The sequence below is a fragment of the Anabrus simplex genome, chromosome 7 (genome assembly GCF_040414725.1).
Source record: "Anabrus simplex isolate iqAnaSimp1 chromosome 7, ASM4041472v1, whole genome shotgun sequence".
NCBI lineage: Eukaryota > Metazoa > Arthropoda > Insecta > Orthoptera > Tettigoniidae > Anabrus > Anabrus simplex.
Genome location: NC_090271.1, coordinates 228965979 through 228993062, shown reverse-complemented (window position 1 = coordinate 228993062; position 27084 = coordinate 228965979). Strand labels below are relative to the sequence as shown.

The 27084-nt window shown below is 38.7% G+C and overlaps 1 protein-coding gene across 5 annotated transcripts in view; it reads right to left on the bottom strand.

Annotated features, from left to right (window-relative positions):
* Positions 1–27084, bottom strand: part of LOC136877494 (chromodomain-helicase-DNA-binding protein 6) — a 703291-nt gene that overhangs the window by 370840 nt on the left and 305367 nt on the right. For all 5 annotated transcript variants that reach the window (XM_067151592.2, XM_067151593.2, XM_067151595.2 and 2 more), the window contains exon 23: positions 26537–26648. In XM_067151592.2, the coding sequence (XP_067007693.2) occupies positions 26537–26648 (112 nt within the window). The remainder of the gene's footprint in view (positions 1–26536; positions 26649–27084) is intronic.

Sequence of the window (27084 nt, the reverse complement as noted above, 5' to 3'; positions counted from 1 at the left end):
ACAATATTCGCCTACTTCCTTTCAGACTTCATTTCCTAATTTAATATTTCCTGCATCACCTGCCTTCATTCGACTTCACTCCATTACTTTTGTTTTGGACTTATTTATTTTCATCTTGTACTCCTTACCCGAGACTTTGTCCATACCATTCAGCAGCATCTTGAGATCTTCTGCAGTCTCAGATAAAATAATATCATCGGCAAATCTCAAGGTATTGATTTCCTTTACTTGGATTGTGATACCCTTTTGAAATTCCTCATTGATATCCTTTACTGCCTGTTCTATGTTCGGCAGCAGAAAGTTCAATTCCTGCCTGAAAGGCCAGTGACTAGCGCCCTGAGATAATTGCCGGAAACATGCTTGGTGATAAAATTGCTTAAAAAAACAAAACAAAAACAACCTAACCCTGGATAAAATATTTTTTCTCTTTCCAAATACAAACAGCGGACGAAAATCTGTCTTTATGTAAAGTTGTTGGAATGCGCTCTGTGTCCTTCCGATTGTTGCAGCCTCTCCGTTTTTATAATATCCATAGTTTTCCTAATTAATGCCAGAAGAATACAATAAGAAAATAGTGCCTTAAGGGCCAAATTGCTCTAACTACTGTAATGGCGGGATGTTAATGCAGAGTGCACAGGAGATAGTGAGATACTGTTCCTCGAAAACAAATCGATCTAGGATTTAGCATTGATGAATTGAAATTTCTGGACAGTTGATCAAGGAAATAGTTTCTAGATAATACAGGATTTTTAGATCATGATTTCATTAGGATGCTGGTGGGACAATGCGATTTGAATGAATAATCTGGAAAAATGTAGTTTCCAGGAACGGATAATCGAGGTCCCACTGTATGTGATAGAACATCTTAATTGGAGCTTAATGTCGTCATCAGCTCCTGCTCAGAGCGCTGTATCTGCATACAGAGAGCCACTTAGTGACAAACCAGCATACCACTACAGCTCCTACTGTCAAACCTTCTTAAATTAAAATCCTCATGATTGTGGAAGACTGCCTCGTGACCAGTCACAATTTTCTTCTGGAGACACGGAGCAAAGCTCTCTGTGAAAACGTAGAGTTCACATCTTGACATGGCATCAGCCTAAAAACCCATAATCATGTCTGCTTGATATATTTTCACCTCACTGAATCTCTCCCTGCCTGTTAATACCTTTGAGTAGATGATCCATGTAAACAATGAACAACAAAGGTGAAAGATTATAGCCTTTTCTAAGCCCTGTAAGTACCATGAACCAGTAAGTCATTCTATCATCAATTCGCACCACAGCCCAATTGTCAACATAAATTCCTTTGATTGATTTTAATAATCTACCCTTAATCCCATAGTGCCCGAGTAGGGCAAACATCTTTTCCCTCACTACTCTGACATACTTATCCACATCTACTACACAAACATAACTGCCTATCCCTCATGTAGCATTTTTCAATTACCTGGCATATACTGAAAATCTGATCCGGAAAGTCCCTCTGTGGTCTGAAACCAGGCTGGTTTTTTTCCAATACTTTCAACCTCTGATCGCACCCTGAACACCTTGCCTCGTGTACTAATCAATGACATACATCAATTGTTCTTCCAATCCTTTGTGTTCTGTTGGTTATAGATGGATGCAATTACTGCCTTTGTCTAATTACAAGGCACCTTACTAACACTTCATTACAATCCCTCTGAAGCCATGTCATCCCTGCCTTCCCACTATATGTCACTATCTGAGGTCTAATTTCATTTATTCCTTCTGCTTTATGACAATGAAATTTTATTCCCCCCCCTTTCCACTTCCTCAAGTGTGATTTTACCAACATTACCTCCCTGCCATACCTCCTGAGAAAATTTTCAAAATATTCCTTCCACCTTAGCAGTGATTCCTGGGATCTGTTATGACTTCACTTGATCTCCCCTAAACACTATTCATTTGTTTTTACCATTTCTCTCCAAGATCCTTTATTACAGTTCGGAAAGGTATCACTACCGCATGATTTGCATGTTATGACCCAAAACTCCTTGGATTTAACAACTCTGTTTCATTCATCTACATACAATTCCCTGTCAGTATCAGCCTTTGTTTGGAGCCATATCTGATATACTTTTTGATACACAAAAACTGTTCTCACTTAATCGTTCTATCTAGATGGTATAGAAAAATGCAGTGGTATTATCATGGCCGGACAAGTATTTTTTATATATTCATGTTCACTTTTACCCATTTTTATATGCAGTTATTCCTAGGCATTCCCATGCTCATTGTACTACAGCATCTCTGTATGCCCCCCATTCTCCTTCTAGATCCTGAACCTGCTTACTATCCATTGTTTGGAACTTTTCACTAATTATATCCACGAGCTTCCAATTTCCTCATCCCCAAGATTTTCTACCCCTGTTCGCCTGCAGACAGATATCCCTTTCCCTATATTAGATCTTAAGATACTTAGTTCAGTACAGATAAGTCAGTGATCTGTATCATAAAAAAAATCCCTGGAATACCCACATACAGTAAAACCTCGTTAAGAGGCTTCCGCAGGGGACAACAAATATTAATGTGTTAGGCAAGAAAACGTACTACTGAATATACAAATAAAAGCTATCCAACAGGGATATGGAAAAACTAGATACGGTTTCTTTCGACATGATGGCATTTTACGTCATGTATCCGTGGGTACTACAGTGAAAATTGTATCTACCATTTCTAAAGAGGAGAGGAAAGTAATAAAAGGTGTGTAGAACACGAGAGAACAAATATGAAAACCTTTTCTGGTGGGGCTTATAAAATAATTGCACTGACAGGTGTGCAAAACACCAAACAATAAATATGAAAACATATGCACAGGGGACAATAAAAATACATAATATTATTGCAGATCACACCCTTTCTAAAACAAAAGTTAGTAGAAGACTTTTATTTTGGAGCAGTGAGTTAGTAAACATTCTTTTCTGGAACACGGAGGAATAACTTTGGCTGCCATTTTGAAAAACTTCGACCAAGTCAAATGACCCAGTCGAAACTCGAAGGTGCGGGTTCCACACTCGCGACCTTGCCTTCGTTAGTAAGGAATTTCACGACTTTTTCCATACGCAACAAAACTTCACTATACTACCCAACATAACGTACATTCCTTGCTTCTGAATGGAGAAAGAAATACAAGCACAAATAGGTTCACTTTTTCCGTAATCACGCAACTGTGGCGATGGCTCTTATCCGAGTTGTAAATCATGTTTCTTCTACGACGGATGACAAATAACATTTTAAGGGCTACGAAAAGTGCGATCGTACTCTTAGTAAGTGGTAATAGTGAAAATTCGCGATGCGGTAGGTATTTATATGAAGCTAATCCAGATATAGGCTACCGTATCACGCAACAAATAATTGCTACACTTCACTGTACCACTCAACACAAAATAAATTTCCAACTTCTGAATGGAACGCAAAATACAAGCACAACTAGACTTCCTGCGTTAGACAACAATCTTGCTCCTAACCCGCAAGCAAACCTAGACATTCCTGAGGCAAACGGCTTGCTCCCCAAATGTGCAACTTATCCTGTGAAGTTCAGGAATTTAAGAACTTTTCTGCAATAACGCAACTGTGGTGACGGATCTTACCCGAGTCGGGAATCACGTTTGTTTCACATGGGATGAAAAATAACATTTTCAGGGCTAGGAAAAATGTGATAGTACTAAGGGGTCATAGCGAAAATTCATGACGTGATAAGCGAGGTATTTTTATACTGATTTCATACGAGAATCGGGACTTCGAATTTATGACATGCTAAGCGCGAAAATGTGTTAATGAGGAATGCACTAACAAGATTTCACTGTATTCCTATCGCATTTCCTGAATTCAAAGTCTGTGAAGGTACAGTCTTATGGATCTGGTGATCCTACCCTTCCATGTGTAGCAGTGAATAGCTTTATATTAAAACATTGCATTCGTAATTGTTAATCCCATACAAATACAGAAGTCCAAATTAACTCTTCCCATTCATATAAGCTTCCATATTTTCATCACATTTACCAACCACCTTTTCTCATCCTTCGGTTCTAATTCCAACTCTTGCATAGAATTCTCCCATTAGGACTATGCTATCCTTGATGTAGACTCTAATGATAGTGTAATGGACTAGTATAACATGGAAACAATTCTCTAAACCCATGGGTAAATAGTGAAAATATCGAGCATGGTTAGTAGGTGTTGTTGTTGTTGTTGTTATTATTATTATATTATTATTATTTATATTATTATGACTTGTGAGGTGTGGCTATGAAGTTGTTTATGTCTATTAGTATTAGTAGTATTATAATTATAAAAATTATTATTATTTTCGTAGTTATGTAAGGATTTTGTTTGGTATAAATCGTGGTCGTATCATTTATTATGTGTGTGTTGCATGATCTGTCTTGTTAACAAAACATGTGAGGTTATGTCATGATACATCTGCTGTATGTACAGTATATTAATAAGAGTTTATTTAATGTAAAAACACATAATTAATAGTATATAATTTATTACTACCTGTACATATATCCAATGTAATGTTGTGCAACACAGGGTAATAGTTCAGTACAACGCATCTTTGACTCTAGTTGTATAGAAAATTCTATTCATTTGTAAATAGGTTATCGGAGACCCGAGAAAACCTGTTGTGTCATACTTTTCTAGAAGCCTGGCCAGACAAGGTATATAAAGAAATGGTGTAGATTTGTGAGTGAGAGTTGCTAGTGAATAACGTTAGTCAAGTGTGTGAACTCATGTTGTGATTTTGTTGAGTTGGTAGTTGGTTGACATGCTAATGTGGCATTCTTCTTCTTCTTCTTAGTAGCAGCAGCAGCAGCAGCAGCAGCAGCAGCAGCAGCAGTGTTTTGTTCAAGATATCAGTTCATTGGTGTGTGTGTGTGTGTGTAATGCATATATAATTTGTAAATAAAACACTGTAAATAACTGACAGCGTCTCCTGTGAGCGTCTTTGTAGTTACAACAACCCTTCCTACGAAGTTGCTCGATGCTTCATAAAACTTTTCATTCCCATCTGCACCATCACAGGGTGAATATACTGAGACAATTGTCATCCTAATTACTCCAACTGTCAATCTACAAACATCATTTGATCATTTACATGTCTTGCAGAAACTAAGTCACATGCAATCGTATTCCTGATATACAGTCCTACCGTACACTCTGCTCTTCCGTTTTTTTACAGCCGTCAAGTACACTTTATAATCCTTTATCTCCTCCTCATTATCTCCTCTTTCTCGAATCTCTCTAACTCTTAATACATCCCTTTGCTGACGCAGCCAATTCAACTTTCTTCTGTAAGTCCCATTAATATTGATAGTTCTACATACAATTCCATTTCGTTCACCAAGTTGTTTTTTCAAGGAGTCCCTCACCTGCTAAAAGTGAGTAGGACACCATTATTCCCATAGGTCTGAGGTTTGCTTAAATCGTTCCGAGTGTGCTTGGCGAAAATTCTATGAAACAGGATGCTACTCTCACTTACGTAGTCACAGTGTGGACGTCTCCTGTAATGGGTTAGGGATCACCGGTGGATTCTATAGTCCTAGCCGCCTGAGCGTAAGAAGGGCCACAGCTAAGAATATGTCAGAGATGCTCACTCCCATTCCATATCATCTGGTCCCGACTCACAGGACCACTAAGCCATTATTGCCTACGCTTCACGAACTAGGACGTGACAACAGTAACCCACGCCATGAAGCATAAAATACATACATACCCATTATACACAGTAATGCCATTCAGCTTTCTGTCTGCAAGCCTCTGTGATTTTACAAAACTCTGCCAATATCCTGTATTTGAAAATAATGAAAAATATACCAAACTAGTTTAAAATTATGAAACAGGCTAATTTTTTTTTAACCACAAACAGGTGCCTCTCTTAATGACAATAGTGTAGAGTGTTGAGCCCTTACTGAAGTGCTCATTTAATTAATCGGTCATTTATTCGAATATACCGAGAATATTCCATTTTTATTAAGCGCTAGTAACTGGCAGGAAACATCTACATTCAGCAGCACATGTCGCAATTTCTGCAGGGAGCTTGGAGCTCGGATTTGTTTGCTCACCAGCTAAGTTTTGAAGGTGGAATTTCGACATGACACACATAAAGCCAAACAAGGGAACGATAGATTTCCAACGGACAACATTTCGGATGCCCGGCCGAGAGGCTAGGGTTGCTTATCAGAAAGGTTTGAAGTAAGTGTCAGGTACACGATGCGTCGAGCAAATGAAACGATAGAGCCACCGTCGATGTGACTAGGCATTGGTCTAGGGGAAAGATGGCCCCAATCGAGGAAACGATGGCATCTTCAAGGACAAGTTAAAAAAAACTATGACCGCATCAGTTAGTTGCCCTATTATTCGGCAAGATTCTGTGCAGGTAACATCGTAAGAAGTTTTTATTTACGCGAGTGATAGAGTGGGGACTCGTATGATTTTGTTGGAAGACACTCAGTCTATATTTGATATACGCAAGTTTTCTAATACTGGGATTAACTTACGATTACCAAAGGGAGAGAACAGTTCCATTTAATCATTTCAAAGTGCATAGTAGCCTGCCTGTGTAAATCGTTTCCCAAGGGCATAAACTTTACCATTTTCAGTTCAGCCGTTTATAATATGGGAAATATTTGACCTAGTTACGGGAGTAGATAAGAGAAGCGGTTCCGCGACTGAACGGGAACTGGTTTCACGGTCGGTGGAATTTACCCCGGCTGTAGTATTCTCATAACCGGCCGGTTGATCTTGACCCCATTTCTACATCGTGCACGAGGGGATGTTTTAGAAGACATCCAGATGTTTTAGAAGACATCCAGAAGCAGAAGCAGCAACGGAAATACATCACCTTTCTACCCCTCGATGGAGACTAAAGGACTGATCCAAGTCTTTTCTGAAGACAGCATCATCATCGATATGGCGGGCTAAAAGCCAAATGGGGTCGGCTGTCTCCTGAGGACGAGCGGCCACAAGTCAACATAACAGATGAGTACAGTGTTTCAATGTAATTATGTGAGTGTGAACGTGTTTAATGTTGCGAAAGGGGATAGGTTAGTTTGATATTTAATTTCTGTAGATGTAGCTTTGTTTGGTAGGGCTACGTCCTATTTAAAGTAAATGATAAGAAGCTTGTTTATGTAAATGTAATTGTAACATAAAAGTGGACCGTTTGCATGAGGTCGCAGCTTGCTTTCTTACATTTTGTTCTGATTTATTTAGCTGAGAGGTTAGCGTCATTTCTTTTACGAGTCTGTCTTTTTTTGCCTTACATATTTTTTTGATTTGTTTGCTTTGATGTTTGAGATGCTGTGTACATCCCGGGGCTTAATTGTAATTTTATATAAGGATTCAAATTAAAGTCAGGAAGGACTAGATTAATGTATTAGTAATGGGAGCTCAAAGTCCACGGAAACATACCGTCACGTTTTCTGGGATTTATTGCATGATGAGTGAATGAGAGTGTGTAAGACGGTGGAGTGTGGATCCACAATGTTGTTAGCATCATCTTCACAACTATTTTGTATTATTATTATCATCTATATGAGTTTCTCGCGATGTAGGACTGAGATATTTCAGTAACTTTTCGATGTTCAGCCATGACCGATTGTCAATGTGGCAATTTCTTAGTTTCAGTTCATCATATTTATTAACAGAGTTGGCCACTTTATTATTCATGTTTATTTGGTGCGCGAGTGCTTTATTTGTGACCAGCGCGGTCTTGTTTCTTTTCATGCGAGCGAATGTTAGACGACGTTCTTCACATTTCTTCAGTTTTACGCAACTTAAGACATGAGATATTATTTGTGTGATTTTGAGTAAGAGGATGCGTTCCTCTTCTGAAAGGCCTGCATTTTCTTGAGTGTATGACTTGCCTCGGGTAGACTGTTGAGCAGCGTGTGTAAAGGGTTGGACCCTGTGGTTTGGGTATTGCTGCTTTATTTTGGGAGACGTTGATCTGCACTTTGAGACATTCTGCCAGTGTTGGCAAGGGTGATATGTTTGCCTATCGACGAAAGTTTTTATTTGAGCGGCCTATAATTCGTGATTTTTTTTTCTTTGTTTCTGTCCATGTCTCTACGGTTGTGGCAGTCGACGGGAGTTTTATATCGCGATGTTTGTTCGGATTTCCTTTTATGATATAACCGTGCTGAGGAATATTTCTGTCATGTCATCTCTTCCAGGTTACAACATTGAAATAGGTATTGAAAGGTAAAGCCTACTCTGTCATTTTTTATTGTTTTTGTGTCCTGTAATTATTTTTCAGGAACATGTGTTAAATAGGAAGTGTTGCTTAACGTCTAATTATGTTTCCTTTCATTTTCGTTGTGGCTGTAAGTGGATGCGACTTGCGTGAATGCCGCATGCTTTCCTTGGTGAACCCTGGAAAATACATGTTTTTGTTTCTTTGAATGTGTATATTGCCATTTACATGTTTTTGTTTGGGTGGCTCCTATCCGCATTTGTTTGTTATGCTCATGAGTATGTGTGTCGGCATACATTATAAATTTGTAAAATATTCTGATTCCCAAGATGGACTCTACCCATCTAACAAGGAAAACAACAATCTGAGTTATGTAAATCTGATTATTTGATAGTTTGCTATTTTTTTTAAATATTTATCTTGATTATTTTAATAAACAGATTTTTCTCCAAAACTGACGTCATGCTTCGCCTTGCTTTATTTGTAGTTTTAATTGACCTCACCATGTCCGTATTTAGTTATATATTCCCATCAAGATCCAGGGGGTATATATTTTAGGGCATTATTTTTATCATATTTCGGACTGAGCACACCTGGGATCGGCTGACTAGTCTGGGGCAAATTACCTTGATGGTAAAAACAGGGACAGTGTTTCTGGGAGAACAACCATGTGGTAGCGACGCAGTGTGGCTTTGATACATTTCCGTAGTGGATATTCGAGGTAACAGTGTACGCTTAATATAATTTCTCCATTCAAGTTTAGTTTGTTACACTCTCGCTGCCAACATATTCCCAATAATTTTCATGCATGCACCTGAACTGATTAAATTGTGTGATGTTGACGTGATATCAGATTTGGACTCATGGAGTCCATGTACGGAGAATTCTTATACGAGATTTGGAGGTCGGATTTGATGCTGATATCGTGAAGAATCTTGATGGCATGTCAGGCTTCCACAGGAATTAGGGTAATTGTTTGATTGTCAGCAATGTCAAGAAATTTCAAGTTGATTGGGTTACCTGCTAAATTCCTGGTATTTCTTTCTCGCTTGTATAATTGACCTTTTCCAATACCATGTTGAACAAGGGTATGGACAACCCCTACCTTGTATTACTCTTATTCTAATTTCAAAAGTTTTGGAGATTTTGCCCATGAATCTCACTCGAGATATGTGCTTGTAGCGACAACATTTTAAATAGAATAGAATAAGTTCATTTATCACCTACACGATGTCCCAATTACAGATGATATAATAGAAAATTAAATTAAAAATTAAATTAATAAAAAATCAAATTAATATATATACAAATAAACATATATACACAAACAGATATAAATCTTCACATGTTTTCTACAGCTTATTTACATAATTTACAAAATTATCACGTTCCACCCTTGAGAAGAACTTTCCGAATTGCAGTGGAAGGGTGGTAAAAAATGTCGAGTGACCCTTCCAGCTGATTTATGGTCCTAAGGGCTTGCATGAACCAAGAATTTTCATATGCACCATCCTACATTTTAGCAGGTGGAATGTACATATCTGCCTTGTACGTCTGCTTGGAACATGAAGTGGGAAGAACCCCAGTATAGCCGGACAGTCCACTTTACTCTTCAAGCATTTAATCACTATCATTGCGTTCGCACATTTTCGGCGCGTTGCCAGCATATTCATTACAAGAATGATTACAAATTCTTCATACCTGCTTGAAGAGAGTGACATGCCCAGGAATCCAAAAATAATCCACTTCATGAAAATAATCCACTTCTGTACTCTCTCGAGATGGTGATGTGGCCTTTCTGATACGGGAGCCACACCTCGCAACCATACTCCAGACAAGGTCTCACCAGGGAAAAAAACAGTGTTTTGACACATGCAATATTACTGAAATCTTTGCAATTCCTTTTGACAAACCCTAGGAGTCTGAAAGATTTCTTTATAACACAATCGATGTGTTTCTCAAAGGATAAGCCATTCCATTTACTAAGAATTACACCTAGATCATTAGACTCCTCCACACGATTTTAACTTTCTCCACTGATTGTATATCTGTAAATTTCCGAGTAAATGACATGACACCACACTTGAATTTATTCACTTTAAGGGACCACTTATCACACCACTAACATATTTGCTTCAGATCCCCTTGTAGACAATCGCCATCACTGTCGTCTTCTATGACTTTGTATAGTTTCAAGTCATCAGCGTACAAGAGACATTCACTGCTCTGAACGACTATACTAATATCATTTAGAAACAAAACAAATAGAAGGGGTCCTAACAGTGATCCCTGTAGGACGCCAGATGAAGGTTGATACGGGTTAGAGATCAAACCCTCAGACTTGACAAAACATATTCGTTTTGTCAAGTAGCTATTTAGTCCCTCGAACGTACTCCCGGACATTCCATGCGCTAACAACTTTCTCAACAAGGCTTCGTGTTGTAAAGAGTCGAAGGCTTTGGAGAAATCAGTATATATCACATCAACCTGTTTACCTTTGTCCAATGCATCTGAAATTGAAGATAAATAAACTGCCTGATTGGTCCCGTACTACCTTGTCCTGTGCCTATCCTCCTCGGGCCCACGGTTCAGGTAAAAGTATTTTGAATCCAATTTCTAGATTTTCAGGACACAAGAGATGTCTTATGAAAAAATATATACCGTATTTAAGCAAATATCACTGGATTTTTTTTTTTTTTATTCGAGGCACGACATTGGGGTGCGGGTTTTATTTGCGTCAAGGTTGCCAACACGCTCCTGGCTCACCTAGTTTTCGATGCTGAGTGTACAGTTATGCTTTGTGCAACTGTAGATGGAAGAAAACTGTCCCTATATGTCATATTTAAATAGAAAACAATTCAGACTTAATTCTAAACTAACTTCACATTTTTTTTAAATAGTACCATATTTTACACAGCAATTTAAATTCAAAATTTTTCCACGTTACGACAAAACGCGTCTTCCAGAACTTGCACGGGTAGCTTTCCGCACTTGCACTCACTTCAGTGTGTTTCACAGTTGAAGATAAAGTGAAATCGTAATTCTTTTGTATTCAGCGTTTTAAGGAAAGCCACAATATCACGTAGCAGGCAGTACACGGAAAAGCAGAATCCGCAAAAACTGGTGAGGGTTGGCATTTCTGAATTACAAGATGTCTGTTAATTCGAAATCACATAATTGGAAATCCGATTTTTGTATTACAAAGACTTCGAATTAACGAGGTTTTACGGAATCACAAAACTAACACCAGATTCTGCCGGTGTATCTATTTTAAGGGTTTACATTGTACGAAAAGAATTATCCACAGTCGGTCGCCTTGCTGTCCAGTAAAAAGAGACTACGTGTGAGAAGTGTTTTAGGCCCGTATTCACCAACGTCAGTAACTTTTGCTGTTATTTTAGATTTTCAAAATTCGGATATGTCATTTCGGATAACACTCACTTCCGTATTCAGCACAGAATTTATTATCTCAATTTACCAAAACAAAGTTTTCATTTCAATCTCAGTTTGAACCGCACTTTTTCAGACTGACGTACAGAAAACAAATGACAACGTGCTGCTACCACTATCGAATGGTAAAGAAGTTTTTGATTCCATTCGGGGTTTGCAAATAATTTGCATAAATTATGTCCGCTATTGAGCAGAAACTGAGAAAGAAGCCTAATATGACTTTCCAAGAGAATGAATTGTTATTGAACTTGGTGGCAGAACGGGAATAAGATAAACCAATTATAGCCTACGCATTATATGTCACTCAAAAAATAAGTCCGTATTCCTTCATTCTTCATTAAAAGTCACCCAGTTGTGTACCGTACAAGATATTAGCTATAATCGAGAATTCATTTTAGGCCTACCTATGTTTTGGGAATTCCAGGTTATGGTTGGAAGCTTTAGATAACCTAAAATGTGTCTGAAAATCAGAATCGTTGTAGTCCTGGAAATATGTTGCACGTTCTTTTATCAATCTAGGACGTTTATTAATTGCATAATCTTGATCATATTACTCGTCGCTGTGATTTTATCTTTCAATTGGATATTCCAGCCGCCTACGGGCATTAGACGTGGAGTGTGACGAACTTGTAAATAATTTAGGAGAGGATTCTAGTGATGCAAGAGACAATGAATCTTCCCATCCACAGGGAATCGAGCCTATTGCAAGTTCAGATTAACTAAATACCTGTCACATAAGTAGACCTACTTACTCATTTTCATGGAAAATATATTTCATAGCAGTGATATTTGCGTAAAGACCACATGGACCTCGCGGAGTGATACGATATATTTGTTTATGCCTAAGTTACTCTTCCGATAAAAGGAATTTTAGTTCATTTCATTTTTTTCAAAATGAGCTCTTCTAAAATGAGGGTGCGGACATTATTCGATGGCGGGGATTATTCGAGTAAATATGGTACATCAAGTTTGAAGTTAGTTACTGCCTCAATACCATATGTAACCTATAGGTTACAGTGGGTCTTGATGTTTATGACGGAAAACTATGGGATATTTTCTTTAAAATATTGTTGGTTACTTTAAAACACACTAAAGTTAAACATCAGCTCACTCTATTTATAGCTCAAAATAAATACTGTATTTACTGGCGTATTAGATCCCTTCCCCCACTTTTACAGCCAAATAAAAGTAAAGGCGGGTCCAATATGCGATAACTTTTAATTTTGTTCGGTGAGCACATGACTTCTAGACTATAAATTGTACATGTAAACATTCTATACTATTTTTTAACAAACTTATGAATTTATTTGAGTTATACTGGCTATTTATGTTGGAAGGCAGCATTTCTAAATATAGAAAGACAATAAATGGTGAACACGACTTTTAGACTTATATACAGTGAAACCTCGTTAGTACGTTCCTCGTTAACATGTTTTCCCGCTTAGCACGTTGTAAATTCGAAGTCCCGATGCCCATCGTATTAAATCTGTATAAAAATGACCTCAATTAACATGTCACGATTTTTCGCCTTTACCGCTTAGTACAATCAGATATTCCCCCACCTGAAAATGTTCTTTGTCATCCCTTGTGTAGTACGGAATGTAATTTCCAACAGAGATAAGAGCCCTCGTCACAGGTCAATTGGAGAAAGTTGCACAATAAGAGGAAATGACTTTGAATTCTCGAACAGCGAGTATTCTTGCACCTTCGAGGGGCAAGCTATTAGTTTCTGTAAAGTTGAGTTTTGCGTCATTGATTGGCAGCAAAGACTTTACACTAGAACAAGACAGGACTGTGCTAAGTTAAAGCACAGCAATAGATTCCACTGTGGCTAGGAGCGCAGAATTCAGTTTTCACACGTTCCTTTTCCAAAGCTGTCCTGTTGACATACATGGCTTATAGCTGGGAGTCATCCAAAATTAAGCGTCATGGAAGTTGCGCCACAAAATGGGTAACGGAAGTGTACTCTAGATACCGTCCAGCCTTTGGTGGATGGTCATGACCGAGAGACACATCTATCATTTCATTTTATCACAGGGAAAAGTGCTCTATTTTTTGCTCTATGTTCTTTGTTCTATGGAAAGGTTGTTGTTGACAGTGAGATTGTTGAATAACCCAGTGCACTTGATTGTGCTGGTAGCCTATTTTGCATTCCAATTAGAAGTTAGAAATTTATTTATTCAAAATAATTCTTTCCAACTTCGGAAACTTTCCTTCGCGCCATCGTTTTCTTTTTCCGTTTCTGTTTTGCTTATGCGCATTTTCCATTTTGTCCCGGTTGCCCACAATAGTGTTCAAAGTAGAAGGTGCTAGTTTTAACATTTGCGCGAACTCTACGCGCTTAAGATCTGGATTCCTATATACTTCTTGAAGGACTTGAATTTTTTCTTCATTAGTGAGTGGTTGCACGACGCTTTCCTTATCCATAGCTAGGCCATCACAAGACAGATAGCGTACTGAGCTTTTTTTTTTTTAAATTTGTTTTACGTCGCACCGACACAGATAGGCTTTTTTGGTGATGTTGGGAGAGGGAAGGGCTAGGAGTGGAAAGGAAGCGGCCGTGGCCTTAATTAAGGTACAGCCCCAGCATTTGCCTGGTGTGAAAATGGGAAACCACAAAAAACCATCTTCAGGGCTGCCAACAGTGGGGCTCGAACCCACTATCTCCCGAATACTGGATACCGGCTGCACTTAAGCGACTACAGCTATCGAGTGTGGTACTGAACTTCTCACGTTTATCCTATTAGTCCGTAAGTAGTCTGTAACACGGCAAATAATTTCTTTTTTTTACCACTCAACACAATAAATGGTAGGTAATGCATAAAACTGTTCTTGTGATAAGATGATTTCAGGAAGAAAGTGATGTGCTATAATATGAGCCCTAACGAAAAGAATGTCATATCTGTTCTTCCGTGCTTTTCACATCTTTTCATGGTCTCTTGTTACTTTAACAGGCTCCAGTAGAGAATTACTGATATTTGTTCTCTCGACTTTTTCATACTTTTTTAGTGTTCTCCTGTATCTCTTGAAACACTAAATACACAATGTAAAGTGTACTAATGTGTAAAGTGATACAATCTCCCTGTTGGATAGTTTTAAATGGGATATTCGATAGTACGTTTTCCTGCTTAACACAATTTCCTTCGTCGTCCCCTGCAGAAACGTACGAATGTGGTTTCACTGTATAAAGTAAATAAGTTTACAGTCAGTAGTTGTTACTCATTTCAAGTCATTTGTTTCATCTGATTAATTTTTCCGATGAGTTTGATGTCAGGAAGGGCATAGTCATAAAAACTCGTTACGAAAATTTGTCTCACTTCATACCCCATAGAGAAGAGGGATAAAGGTATCGCATTATCATAATATGCAATATCAATACAAAATAATTCAATGGCCAGTCATTTGTCTCTGTCAGTTGCGCAGTAGGCCTACCACACAGTAAACCTGAGTAAAGTTGATCACAACTTTCATTTGAATTATCGCCTTGCGCCGCCAACTTCCCTGCTACCAGCGTATCGTCATTCCATGTGACATCTGGAATGTCATCTCGTCCGCCATGCGCTGCAATTGAGAGTATTCGAGGTCCCGTCTTTTAGAAACTTTTAGAAGTTTCATTCCCGACTACGGAGTCCAAACAGTGTGAATCTTCCTTTTCTTTTTCTTTCCTTTTTTTTTTTTTTTTTTTGCTAGAGGCTTTGCGTCACACTGACACAGACATGTCTTATGGCGACGATGGTATAGGAAAGGCCTAGGTGTTGGAAGGAAGTGGCTGTGGCCTTAAATAAGGTACAGCCCCAGCATTTGCCTGGTGTGAAAATGGGAAACCACGGAAAATCATCTTTAGGGCTCGCGACAGTGGGATTCGAACTCACTATCTCCCGGATGCAAACTCACAGCCACACGCCCCTAACCGCATGGCCAACTCGCCCGGTCAGTGTCAATCTATTCCCAAATGGTTTCTGAAGATGGTCTCTGATATTCCCAGTTGGTGTATGTGTAGCAGAAGCCACTCCTTCCGAATAAATCCATGCTGTATAGCCTAAAACGTGCCAAACCATAGGCTGATAACTAGCGTATGTTACGAGTTGTACTTCCGACAGTGGAACCTCAATACCTCGAATCACCTCGGGAGCTAAATTTTATTTATTTAGTTATCGAAATTTCAAGATATAGAGAATACCAAGGCTTGTTTTAGGTTTGAAAACTATATTTCATACTCAACTGTTGACTTGCTAGGCCTAACACAGGTGAGGATTTTTCTTTCGGGGTTTATTCCTTTAGCCTTTGAAGATCCCTCTTCTCCACAAGGCAGTGGTGTCTTCTTCCAAATATCCCTAGGGAAGATGGGTTGCCTCATCCGTCGTTTCTGCCATTCCGAAGGTCTCCTTCACTCCCAAAGATGCCGTTAAGGCCTTCGCCCGTAACCCTGGGTATGGGTTCCACAATATACCCCATGGTGCTGGGTCCCTGTCTGAACTTCGCCATCCTGTCACACGGGCCTACTGATGTGGAGGATGCCCACCCCTGCAGCATGGATGCGCCAAGCAAAAATTACTCAAGTGGAGAACAGGGAAGGTGACCCTCACTCCCTTGAGCCAGGTTAACGGTTGCGTATCATGCCACAACTTCTACAGTCAAATCAGAAATCTTCTCTGGGACTGCAAAATACCACAAAAAGCGAATACAATCATGTACCACACTTACTTCGTACCAATCCTTACGTACGGATTAGAGACATATACCCTACTAAACAAAGACTTCAATAGAATCCAAGCAACTGAAATGAGATTCCTTAGAACCATGAACCAAACTACCAGAAACGGCAAGATCAGAAATGTGGTGAATAGGAGAGTAGCTGGTATTGAGGTTCCTATTACCAGTGTCATAAAGAAATGCAAACTTCAGTGGTATGGGCACATAATGAGAATGAACAGGGAAAGACCTGCCAGAAAATCTTTTTACCTTAATCTCGTAGGAAGAAGACCACAGGGAAGACCAAGAAAAAGTTGGATAGAGACTGTAAGAGCAGATGTGGAGGAGAGAAGATACAAATGGGAGGATGTACTGGAACAGAAGATGTATGAAGACAGAAGGTGATGGCGAGCTCTTGTACACCACACCCGGGAAACTGGAGTTGGAAAATGATGGAGTGGAAAAAGAAAGACAGAGAGAACACCGTTTTTGAGCATGTACAGCAAATAATTGAATCATATGTATTTACGGTCTTATACTGAATATGTTATTTTTAACAGTGCTTAAAAATATATGAACCCTATTTTACTGCATCACTTTAATTACAACACTTATTACAGTCACTTTTTTGAAGACAGGATACAGTACATACAGCAGTGAACAAGAAACATACCTCAGTTAATACCTTCATCAGCGACTTTGTGGGTTGCTTTTGTGCATGACCAGTAATTAATTCACACCCGAAAAACAGCGAGGCTCCACTGATTTTCCGATCACTAGAAGTTTTAGTTTTTCGGTTCCCATCATATTAGCTACCAGCGTCACTGTAACCCTTTCTTTACTTAACAGTTCACACAAACCACAAATGCCATACTGCACAGTTATAGTAGCACAAAATCAAGGGAGGAGTTGCTTGCTTCGAGAAATCAAGAAATGAAGAATAGTACAAATGTCTGGAAAATTTATGTTACTTGGAGATACTGAAAATTTGAGTAGTAGAGGTTCGAAATATTGAGGTCCGACTGCACATAGTGACTGGAAGCACTTTTCATAACTGCAGCTGTTGAATGCCAGACCCTTATTTATAAGTATATTTCATGCTTGTTTTCTAAATTTATCACCTGAGGATTTTCCCAAAACAGCTGTAAATGAGATAATTGAGACTGCATTGTTAAGGAGCGCTTGTACACAACACCCGGGAAACTGCAGTTCGGAAATGATGATGATGATAAGGTTATCAAGTGCCCGGATAGTGCAACACGTTCCACAACAGAAAGAATAAAAATAAATAACAGGAAAGTTTGATGGATATCTACCGGTGTGGCAGTAATGAGTTTTATCATCATAATGTTCAATTTTGTACGATCGATGTCTCCATTTTTTAATTAACACGCGGTATGTTTTGTTTAGCGCCTGCAAAAATCGTTAAAGTACTGCAAGTGAGAACGTAAAATCAATATTATTATTATTATTATTATTATTATTATTATTATTATTATTATTATTATTATTATTATTATTATTATTTGTTAGGTACGTTGACGAGTAAAGCAATAGTTATGACTGGATACTATTTTTACCGCATATCAACCTTCCTGCCATTCGTAAATCTCTAGCAGTACGGTACTGAGAATCAAACTAAGACTCCGGAGAATGGCGGCTAACTGTTCTATCCATTACGCTGGCGGACTTAAAACACAGACATATAGCATGACTGAAGCATGCTTGCAATGCACAGGTCGGACATGAAACTATTCACCTATTAGTTCGACGTCATCAGAACTGCAGTAGGCCTATTTTATGGAGGCAGACGTTTCCCAACTACGAAACACAGGTGTACCACACGACCTCGACACATGTTTTCATTGCGTGGGTTGTACGGACGAAGTTATTCACAAATTTGTGCAATGTCATCAGAGCTGCAATAAGACTTGTACCCACTTTGATGCGGAATGGTACTTCTCTGACGAATAACGCTGGGGAGGGGGTCTTTTATGCAAGATTTATTTTTTCATTTTCTTTGTCTCGAAAAGCTGGGGGGGGGGGGGCGTCTAATACGCGAGGCGGTACAATACACGAGTAAATACGGCAGATTAAACAATTAGTTTCATATAACATTATTACAGATTTAAGTTAAATGAGTTAACAACACACTAAAAGTACAGAAATCGAATACAATTAATTATAACTTACAGAAAAGTTTGTAGCTATTCTAATTTGCATTCATACACCTTACAAGTTGGACACACGACCCTGCATTTTGGATTGTCACATCCTGGTAGGCAGCAGCAGGAAGGTTTCACATTTTCAGGGATTTATAGCAGATGATCAATGTACATTTTGCGGAGGCTCTCGAGATACAGAGATATTATCGCCTCCCTTTTTCGGGACAACATTCCAAATATCATCCTGTTGGTATTGTCATCTTACTTCCCCATCTCAACTTGTGATTGAGAGTTCATTAGTGAGTGTAACAGAGCAGAAAGGCAGAACTCTGTATTTGGGACATGAAAAAGAGGCTCTCCAGAGAATGATTTTTCACAGTTTTCCATTCTCCTGAACTAAGGCGAATACCGGGACTGATCCTAGTATAGGCCACAGCCACCAACTCCCTCACCTTTTCCACACATCTCCTTCACTGCTCCAAATCTTCGTGGGCTGGGATTGGGAGTTACCCTCTATCAGGCCCATCGTACCCCTTCAGGGCGTGGAAAGAAAACTTTTGTAGTTAATTAGTCCAAGTCACCGGTCATCGTCTGAAAGGTATGAAATATCAGATACGTTTCCATTGACAATTTCCAGAACCTCATTGGAATCAAGGCCTAAAACACCAGAGAAAAAACAAACATTGTATAAAAAATTATTACATCAACTAAGACCCACTGTAACCTATACGTAGGTGTTTTGAAAAGTTCTCGGAATGTACTAGAATTAAGTATCTTACCTCGGTGGAACTCCTTTTATTTTTCAACATAATCTCCCTGTAGACTAATGCATTTGGTCCAGCGATGTTCCAATGCCTTAATCCCATCTCGAAAATGAGATTCCTCCACGCCTGCAAAATACCCCTCCAATTCGGCTGTCAGTTCTTCCCTTGTAGAAAATCTCCGTCCACCGAGGAAAATTTTCAGCTTGGGGAATAGATGAAAGTCTGATGGTGCCAAATCAGGTGAATAAGGTGGATGTGGCAACTATTCGTACCCCAGTTCATGAAGTTTTGCCATGGCAATAACACATGTGTGCGGCAGAGCGTTGTCCTGATGAAAGATTACTTTTTTCCTTGCCAAACTAGGCCTTGTTTCGCGTATCTTTTCCTGCAGTTGGGTGTAGGAGGTTTGCATAGTATTCCCCCCCGTAATTGTTTGGCCAGTAGGAAGATAACCTATCAGCAGAATGCCTTTTGCATCCCAGAAAACTGAGGCCATGACCTTTCCGGCCGAACACACTGCCTTTGCTTTCTTTGGTGGTGGTGAATCAGCATGTTTCCACTGCTTTGTCTCTGGGGTATAGTAGTGGACCCAAGTTTCATCTGTAGTCACAAACCAGCGCAAAAAATCTTGTTGGTTGCACTGAAAACGGGCCAGACTTCGTTCGGACATTTCCAATCTGGTGCGTTTATTGTCCAATGTCAAGAGCAGCGGTACCCATCTTGGGGATAATATTTTCATACCCAATTCTTCAGTTAAAATATAATATACCCATTCAGAAGACATCCCTACAGCTTCAGCAATCTCCCGCACTTTCAGTCGACGATCCTCCATGACCATTTTATGCACTTTTGCGATAAATTCTGGGGTTGTTACACTTTTTCGCCGTCCACTACGTGGATCATCATCCAAGCTCTCCCGACCAAATTTAAACTCCGTGGTCCACTTGGCAACAGTTGAAAATGAAGGAGCAGAGCCCCCAGGGTGTTCTGAAAGTCGGCATGAATTTCCTTTGCTTTCATACCTTTCTTTACAAAGTATTTAATCACTGCTCGAATCTAAATTTTTTCCATTGTCACAAATTACTACGCGGGAACAACAACAAAGAGTCGTCACTACCACACTCCTGCAGCTAGAGAACTGATGCGCCACGTGTTCACTCAGAAAGGATGTGTGATTATTGTGCGGGAACCTCGTTGCTCTAGCACTGACATCTACCGGTGATTCCAAGAACTTTTCAAACCGTCCTCGTAGGTTACATCATTACAAGATGTTCCACTATTCATTACGCTTTGCCGATTCCTACAAAATTATTCATGAATTACGTATTTCTGATCTTCTAGATTCATTACTATTCTTTTAAGAACACAAAAACTATTATTATTATTATTATTATTATTTAGAAAAGTGAACCTACTCTCACTGTGAGGAGAATTCCACCAGTAACCAGTGGAATCCATTTTATAAACATTCATGGTGACCAAGTGTGGGGAGATAGATTTCTGAAAATCAGCGTAGCCATTGCCGCACTCTCTGAGATGGTATTGGAATAATTAGTAGTGGGCTACATCGCTTGGCGACCGAAAGAAAAAGTTGGTAACCTATGTAACCTATAAGGTATGCGGAGCCTGAGGAGGCTAAACCCACCTATGTGCCCTGGTGATGACTCCCTCATGATGAGCACTGCCCAAGAATTTTCCGTGAGGTAAGTGATTGGAGTGGCACAAGATTTTAAAGTTTTCTTTATACAACCTTGCCATGACAACTTATGTGCCCCAGTGATAATTTCCTCATGGTGGACAATTTGTTTTCGCAAATCAGTGTATAAAGCAATATCTTGTTCCACACAATTTTTCAACCATATGCCCACATGCATGTTGGACAGAACGAGTTATCAGTATCACCATAAACAAGCTCGTGTCCCAGATGACTGGATGAGCGCTTCTCCACTTTCTCCTGATCAGGCAGACACCTTCGTCTTCAAGAAGTTGCCACTGCCATCTTTGCCCTTCTAGGTCTTATTTTATCCGGTGGAAGCATCTCTTCCTCTGCTGAATTCTTCGTCCTTAACCTATACTTTCTCAAATCACACTCTGGATTTTCTCTATGGGCTCACTCTCTTAAAAGTAACCACACCAACACTTCTCTGAGTGACTCCTCCACATGTACTTGATGATGTATCTTCATATCTAGTCCATCCTCATTTTCCACATATTCAGAACTTAATTTCAACAGCTTGAAGTTTCTTAAAAACTCCCTTGTTTAATGTGCAGGTTTCTATGCTGTATGTGGTAACTGGAAAAAAGAAGCTCTTATAGAATAGTTATTTTGGTCTAAAATTCTATCCAGCAACTGAGATAAGCCAGAAATGAAACTCTGTATGTAGTGTAGAATACATGGATGGCACATAAATGAACATCATTCTCCATCATCATGTCTACAAATCGCTAAAGCATATTCCAGTGATATCCCCCTTTGAAACGACTTTGCATTGAAATGCATCCCCTCTCCCCTTCAACATTCTTGAATATGCTTCTTGAGCAGTTAGAATATGTATTTTCCTTGCCAGTGGTATGAAATATAACAGCAAGGGTGCTTTTTTTGTTTCTTTTTAATAACGAAGTAACAAGTGTCAAATTGTAGTGGTACAACTGAACAGAGATTGGGGTGAGGAATTTATACTTAAATGGATGAGAGTGATGAATCCAACAATGATGTAATACCTGAACAAAATTAAATAAAGGAATGTAGTGTCAATTATGCATCCTTGCCCATCTCTGCCATTATTACAAGTTCATACAGAACTGAAGTATAGTGTGGAAAATAAAAATGAAATAATGCCTTTTGTCAATTTGTCAATGTATTTCTTTTCATAACTGTGCTAGTTGGTAAAAACTAATTCAGAATGAAATGAATTTAGCAAACACCTGAAAAAGAAAACATGTAATAACAGATTATTAATTAATGATATCTCTTTTTGGTATAATCAGTTATTAAATGTTTTCTTTTTCTCGTATTTACTAAATATGTTTTATTCTGAATTAGTTTTTAAGAGACTGAAGAAACTTGTAAGTACAAATTAACTATGTCAAAACTGAAAAGAAATGGTCCCCACTATCAGAAATTTGTCAAGGATTAATTCTTTACTACAGTATGTTCAGATTTAGACAAATCTGTATGCAGAACAAGTTATTACATGCAGCACCATGCTCTTTCACCAAACTAATAATGATGATAGCAATAATGTTATTGGCCCAAAGCATTGATATACTTTTGTGGTTTTCAGAGATGCGTAAGTGCCAAAATTTTGTCTGGCAGGAGTTCTTTCCCAGGCCAGTAAACCTCCTGACACAAGAAGATGATGATGCTTGTTATTTAAAGAAGCCTAACATCTAGGTCATCGGCCCCTAATGGTACGAAATGCAATGACAATTTAAAAGTCCAAAATTCATCCACTGACCAGAATTTAAAAAGTGATGACGAAGAATGAAAGGATGAATATGAATTTAAAACAATCAGTGGATCCGACTCGCAAAGGCTCACCTTCCCAGAAACTATATTAAAAGAACAGTATTACTGACCAAGGGACTGCTTCTAAAGAACAATCCTGAATCGATGATGTTTGTTGTCTAAAGGGGTTCAAAATCCAGGTTAACGGTCCCTCATAATGGTACTTCGCTAGTAAAGTAGAACCATGTTATTTCTCATTCTGCGGTACAAATCAAAAGTAGCGCAAACTCACGACGTTCCAAACAGTATGGTACTACTCCCAAGTATTGTATGCCCCACAGGTATTGCAGACCTATGGTGTTTCTCACATAATGGTGCCATTCGTAGGCAACGCAAACCAATGGTGTTCCTCATTAATAATAATAATAACTAAACTTATGTCGTAATGGCCCACCCTTTCAATACTATATTATAAAAGGTTTACAATGCAATTCTAATCCAGCAACCACTTTCAGCATTGGCTGGCCATCATCAGCCTTAATGCAAAACTGTAACAACACATCTAATAACTAAAACAAATGTACAAACACACACAAATGACATTAAAAAGTGTTAAAAACATCTGGGATGAACTATGTACACAACATGTAAAAGTGAAACTCTGTTAAGAAGTTTTCAAGGGACCACAAAAAAACTTCTTAAGCAGGAACTTCTTAAAAGGGGTAATGCCCGAAAACTTATTCTGTACTTTAACATCCATGTGAAACACACAGCCAACAGATTTTCTCGTTTGTGAACAATACCGAAATAGGCTGATATATAAGAGCTGCTAAAAGAAAGCCACAATATAAATACAGTAATAGATTATCATGACATGTATTTTTAGAGATAAAGTAAAGTACTGTAATTGAACATACTGTATTATAAAAATTCTTGATAAAAGAAAGGAACATATTACATAAAACCTTGCACAAGAAATAAAATAAATACTAAGAACATTAAAACAGTAGATGGTGACAGTACATTACGTAAATTCCATACTGCATTAGACATTAAATACATTTCCAAACACAAAAATCTAGGCTCCTACATGGAAAAGAAATTGTCCAGGGTTGACTGTTTTTAGGTTTTTACTTCTTTCTTGTACTATAAACTACCGAGCTGGATAGCTGCAGTCACTTAAGTGCAGCCAGTATTCAGTATTCGGGACATAGTGGTTTCGAACCCCATTTCAGCAGCCCTGAAGATGGTTTTCCATTTTCACACAAGGCAAATGTTGGGGCTGTACCTTAATGAAGGCCACGGGCGCTTGCTTCCCATTCCTAGCCCTTTCCTGTACCATCGTTGCCGTAAGACCTATCTGTGTCAGTGCGACGTAAAAAAAAAAAAAACACCCCCCGACATCTTCAAGTTAACGGCAGCAGATGGGACATCGGCAACTTATTCTTAGAGATTCTTAGAACCTATTCATAGGCCTATATCACCCCTGCATTCCTACTAGTTGTCACGGCCACAGGCGTAGTTTCTGGTTGTTTCGCAAGTACCGCATGGACAAGCCGATATTGAGTTTATTTTCCTGCTTTAATCCTCTTCATGCTAAAGGTAATGAAGAAAGGGAAAGCAGGTTCGAAGTTGCAGAAATGAGTGCATGGGAAAGTATTGGGGTATTACGTGCGAGTGATACAGGCGCAGTAGCAACACTATATAGCACATCTAAACGTAAACAGTTTTTTCCCCGCGAGAATTTTATTTCATGTCTCCTTATCCTTGTGTTACGTTCTAATAATGCGATGTAATAATTACGAGTAACACGATAATACTATGTTTAGCTCGTATAAAGGTAAAAATAAAATAACTTTCAATTTTATGCCAACACGTGGTATCGCAATGTCTCTGAGTGTGTGTATCAGGCCCCCTCTCACCAACAACCAGCTGGTTATCAACATTCATTCAACTTCGTAGACGATCGGGATCTTTCGGACGGCTGCTTGGCGGCATAATATGTATCAGCTGGCAGTCGGCTGCATTCTCCTTTGGTCGGCCGTTTCCTGCATAGAGTCGGGATGTTTCTTTGTTTCGTAATAGTTTATTCACCTAACTAATAATGGACACGGGAGACATCAGTTTAGTTCCAAAACGTGATTTCCTCTGCAAGACCCATAGGCATTATTGCAATAACAACGTAAGAGACAACGTCTGGAAGGAAATAAGCAAGGGAATGTAATATTAAATTTTGTGGTAGATTAGACCTATACGGTACTTTATTTCGCAATTATTGTTGACCTTATTTCAAATTATTATCATATAGGAGTCCATACGGTATGTCAGTACAATAATTGACATAGCTTGGAATATACAGCATTTACCGTGAACAATTTTGTAAGTGGCATTCCCTACGGTTGTCTTTCATGTATTCCTAAAAAACAGTACGGTAATGCATAAGAAGCTGTTGTGTTGTGACAAATCCGTTTTTCGGTTTTTAATTAATGTTGACGCCACCTCGATTAATGACTTCACCCTGTCGCGGCACGCAACTTACGGCATTATTGTTTTTAATCAAAGCATCCATTACGTGCTTTGTGTTTCCTGTGTAGAGTCCCATTGATTCTATTCTGCTTCATGAAAATGGTGGAGCGGAAATTACGACTGATGGGTTCAATTTGATTCCACAAGATGAGAGTGAGCATCTGGTGGTGGTGTTGTCACAGCGTGACGTCATATGGCCTTAGCAAGCCCAGAGAGGCTCCATGACAGGCGCAAACAGTCTAACACAGGGTTCAACTTGCACGGGGACTGGAGGGTTCTAACTATAAGCTGCTTTGAGCGGACGTTTTCTATCTCAAGGGGCTCTAAAATTTGAACTGTTTAACCGGGAAATATATTTACAACAGAACACTTTAAGCGGGATAAATATGCATATATCTTAATGCAACCGATCAAGGGACCAAGAATATCACACTTCTTAGGCGGGAGAACTTCTTATGTAGGAACTGTATGACTAAATTAAATCAGGCTCTAAAATTATTAGATGCACTGCATCGTGTTAAAATGTTCCAATAGTGCTTGTTGTTAAAATATCATGAAAATGCTGAAAAGTTCCTTTGTTGGACATTGTCAATGGTTGAATCAAGGACGGCACACGAAGATATAGTTAAATAACAGGCATGTTCTTGATTTGCAGCTGGTAGACACTGGCATGGAGACCGTATTGAATTGCAATGCCTGTATGAATCGCCCGTTAACATAAATGAGATGGGGTTGACAGAATTACAAAACAGACAGGTGGTGAGACAAATCATGAAGGAAGTACAGGGAAAACCTTTGAAGAAGAAAGGTGCCCCTACAAAGAAAAGAAAGGAACTTACACTGGGAAAAGATGGGACAATACTGGGCAACGATCAAAGCTCAAGAGTTGAAGAAGCATGGTCCCAAGTAGGCCCATTTGAATGAAGATGACTTTGGCTTAAAATTGTGTTTCACGTACTTCCTCCACAGACAGTATGACCAGCTTCAAGAAAGCTTGTAGTATCATTACTATCTCTATGTTTTATTATTGTTATTAACTACACTAAATTTCGTCCATGATAAATTCAGTAGCTGAAATTAAGTACGAAAAAGATATAAATAATTATGCTCATTACTAACAAGGAGGAGGAAAGAAGCAAAAATGGCATTTGTCCCGAGTTCGCACTCGGAATGTGCAACATCTTTATAGCTTGGAATTGAGTATTTGGGACAGTGAGAAAAAAGTCTTATGACATCTGAGATACTAATATACTTTAATATAATCTTACCCATATGATTACGGTGAATTTTCGACTCCCCATTTTCAGATGGAGTAATGAGATCCCAGATGAAAGCTCTGATTTTATCATCACCACGATAATAACGTAGACAAAAGAGTAACTGGAAAGAGAAAAATAGGTATTTATGAAACAAACAACCACACCTCGATAAGTTCAAGTAAAAATGAAAACACACACATCTGAAATGTTTACACAAGGTGGTGCAAAAATTAGTTACCACTTAAGAAGTAATACTGAGAAAAAACAGGCTTGGATTTCAGTTTAATTTGGTAACAATATTTAACAGTATTTCATAAACACATTCATCTGTGCATTATCTCTCGAAAGCAAGTTATTATTGAGTGGTATCTGTATAGTGTTGTGATCTTTGCAATGGCACACAAGCTCATTACTGAACAAGTTAACATGCTGCAATTATGGTGGAAGTAAGAGCAAGAGAGAATTCAATCAATCAATCAATCTCACAACACTTTCAGTACCAAGTTTCTTGATTACCATTATCACCTGAACAACATATGCAAATAAGAATAAGATAC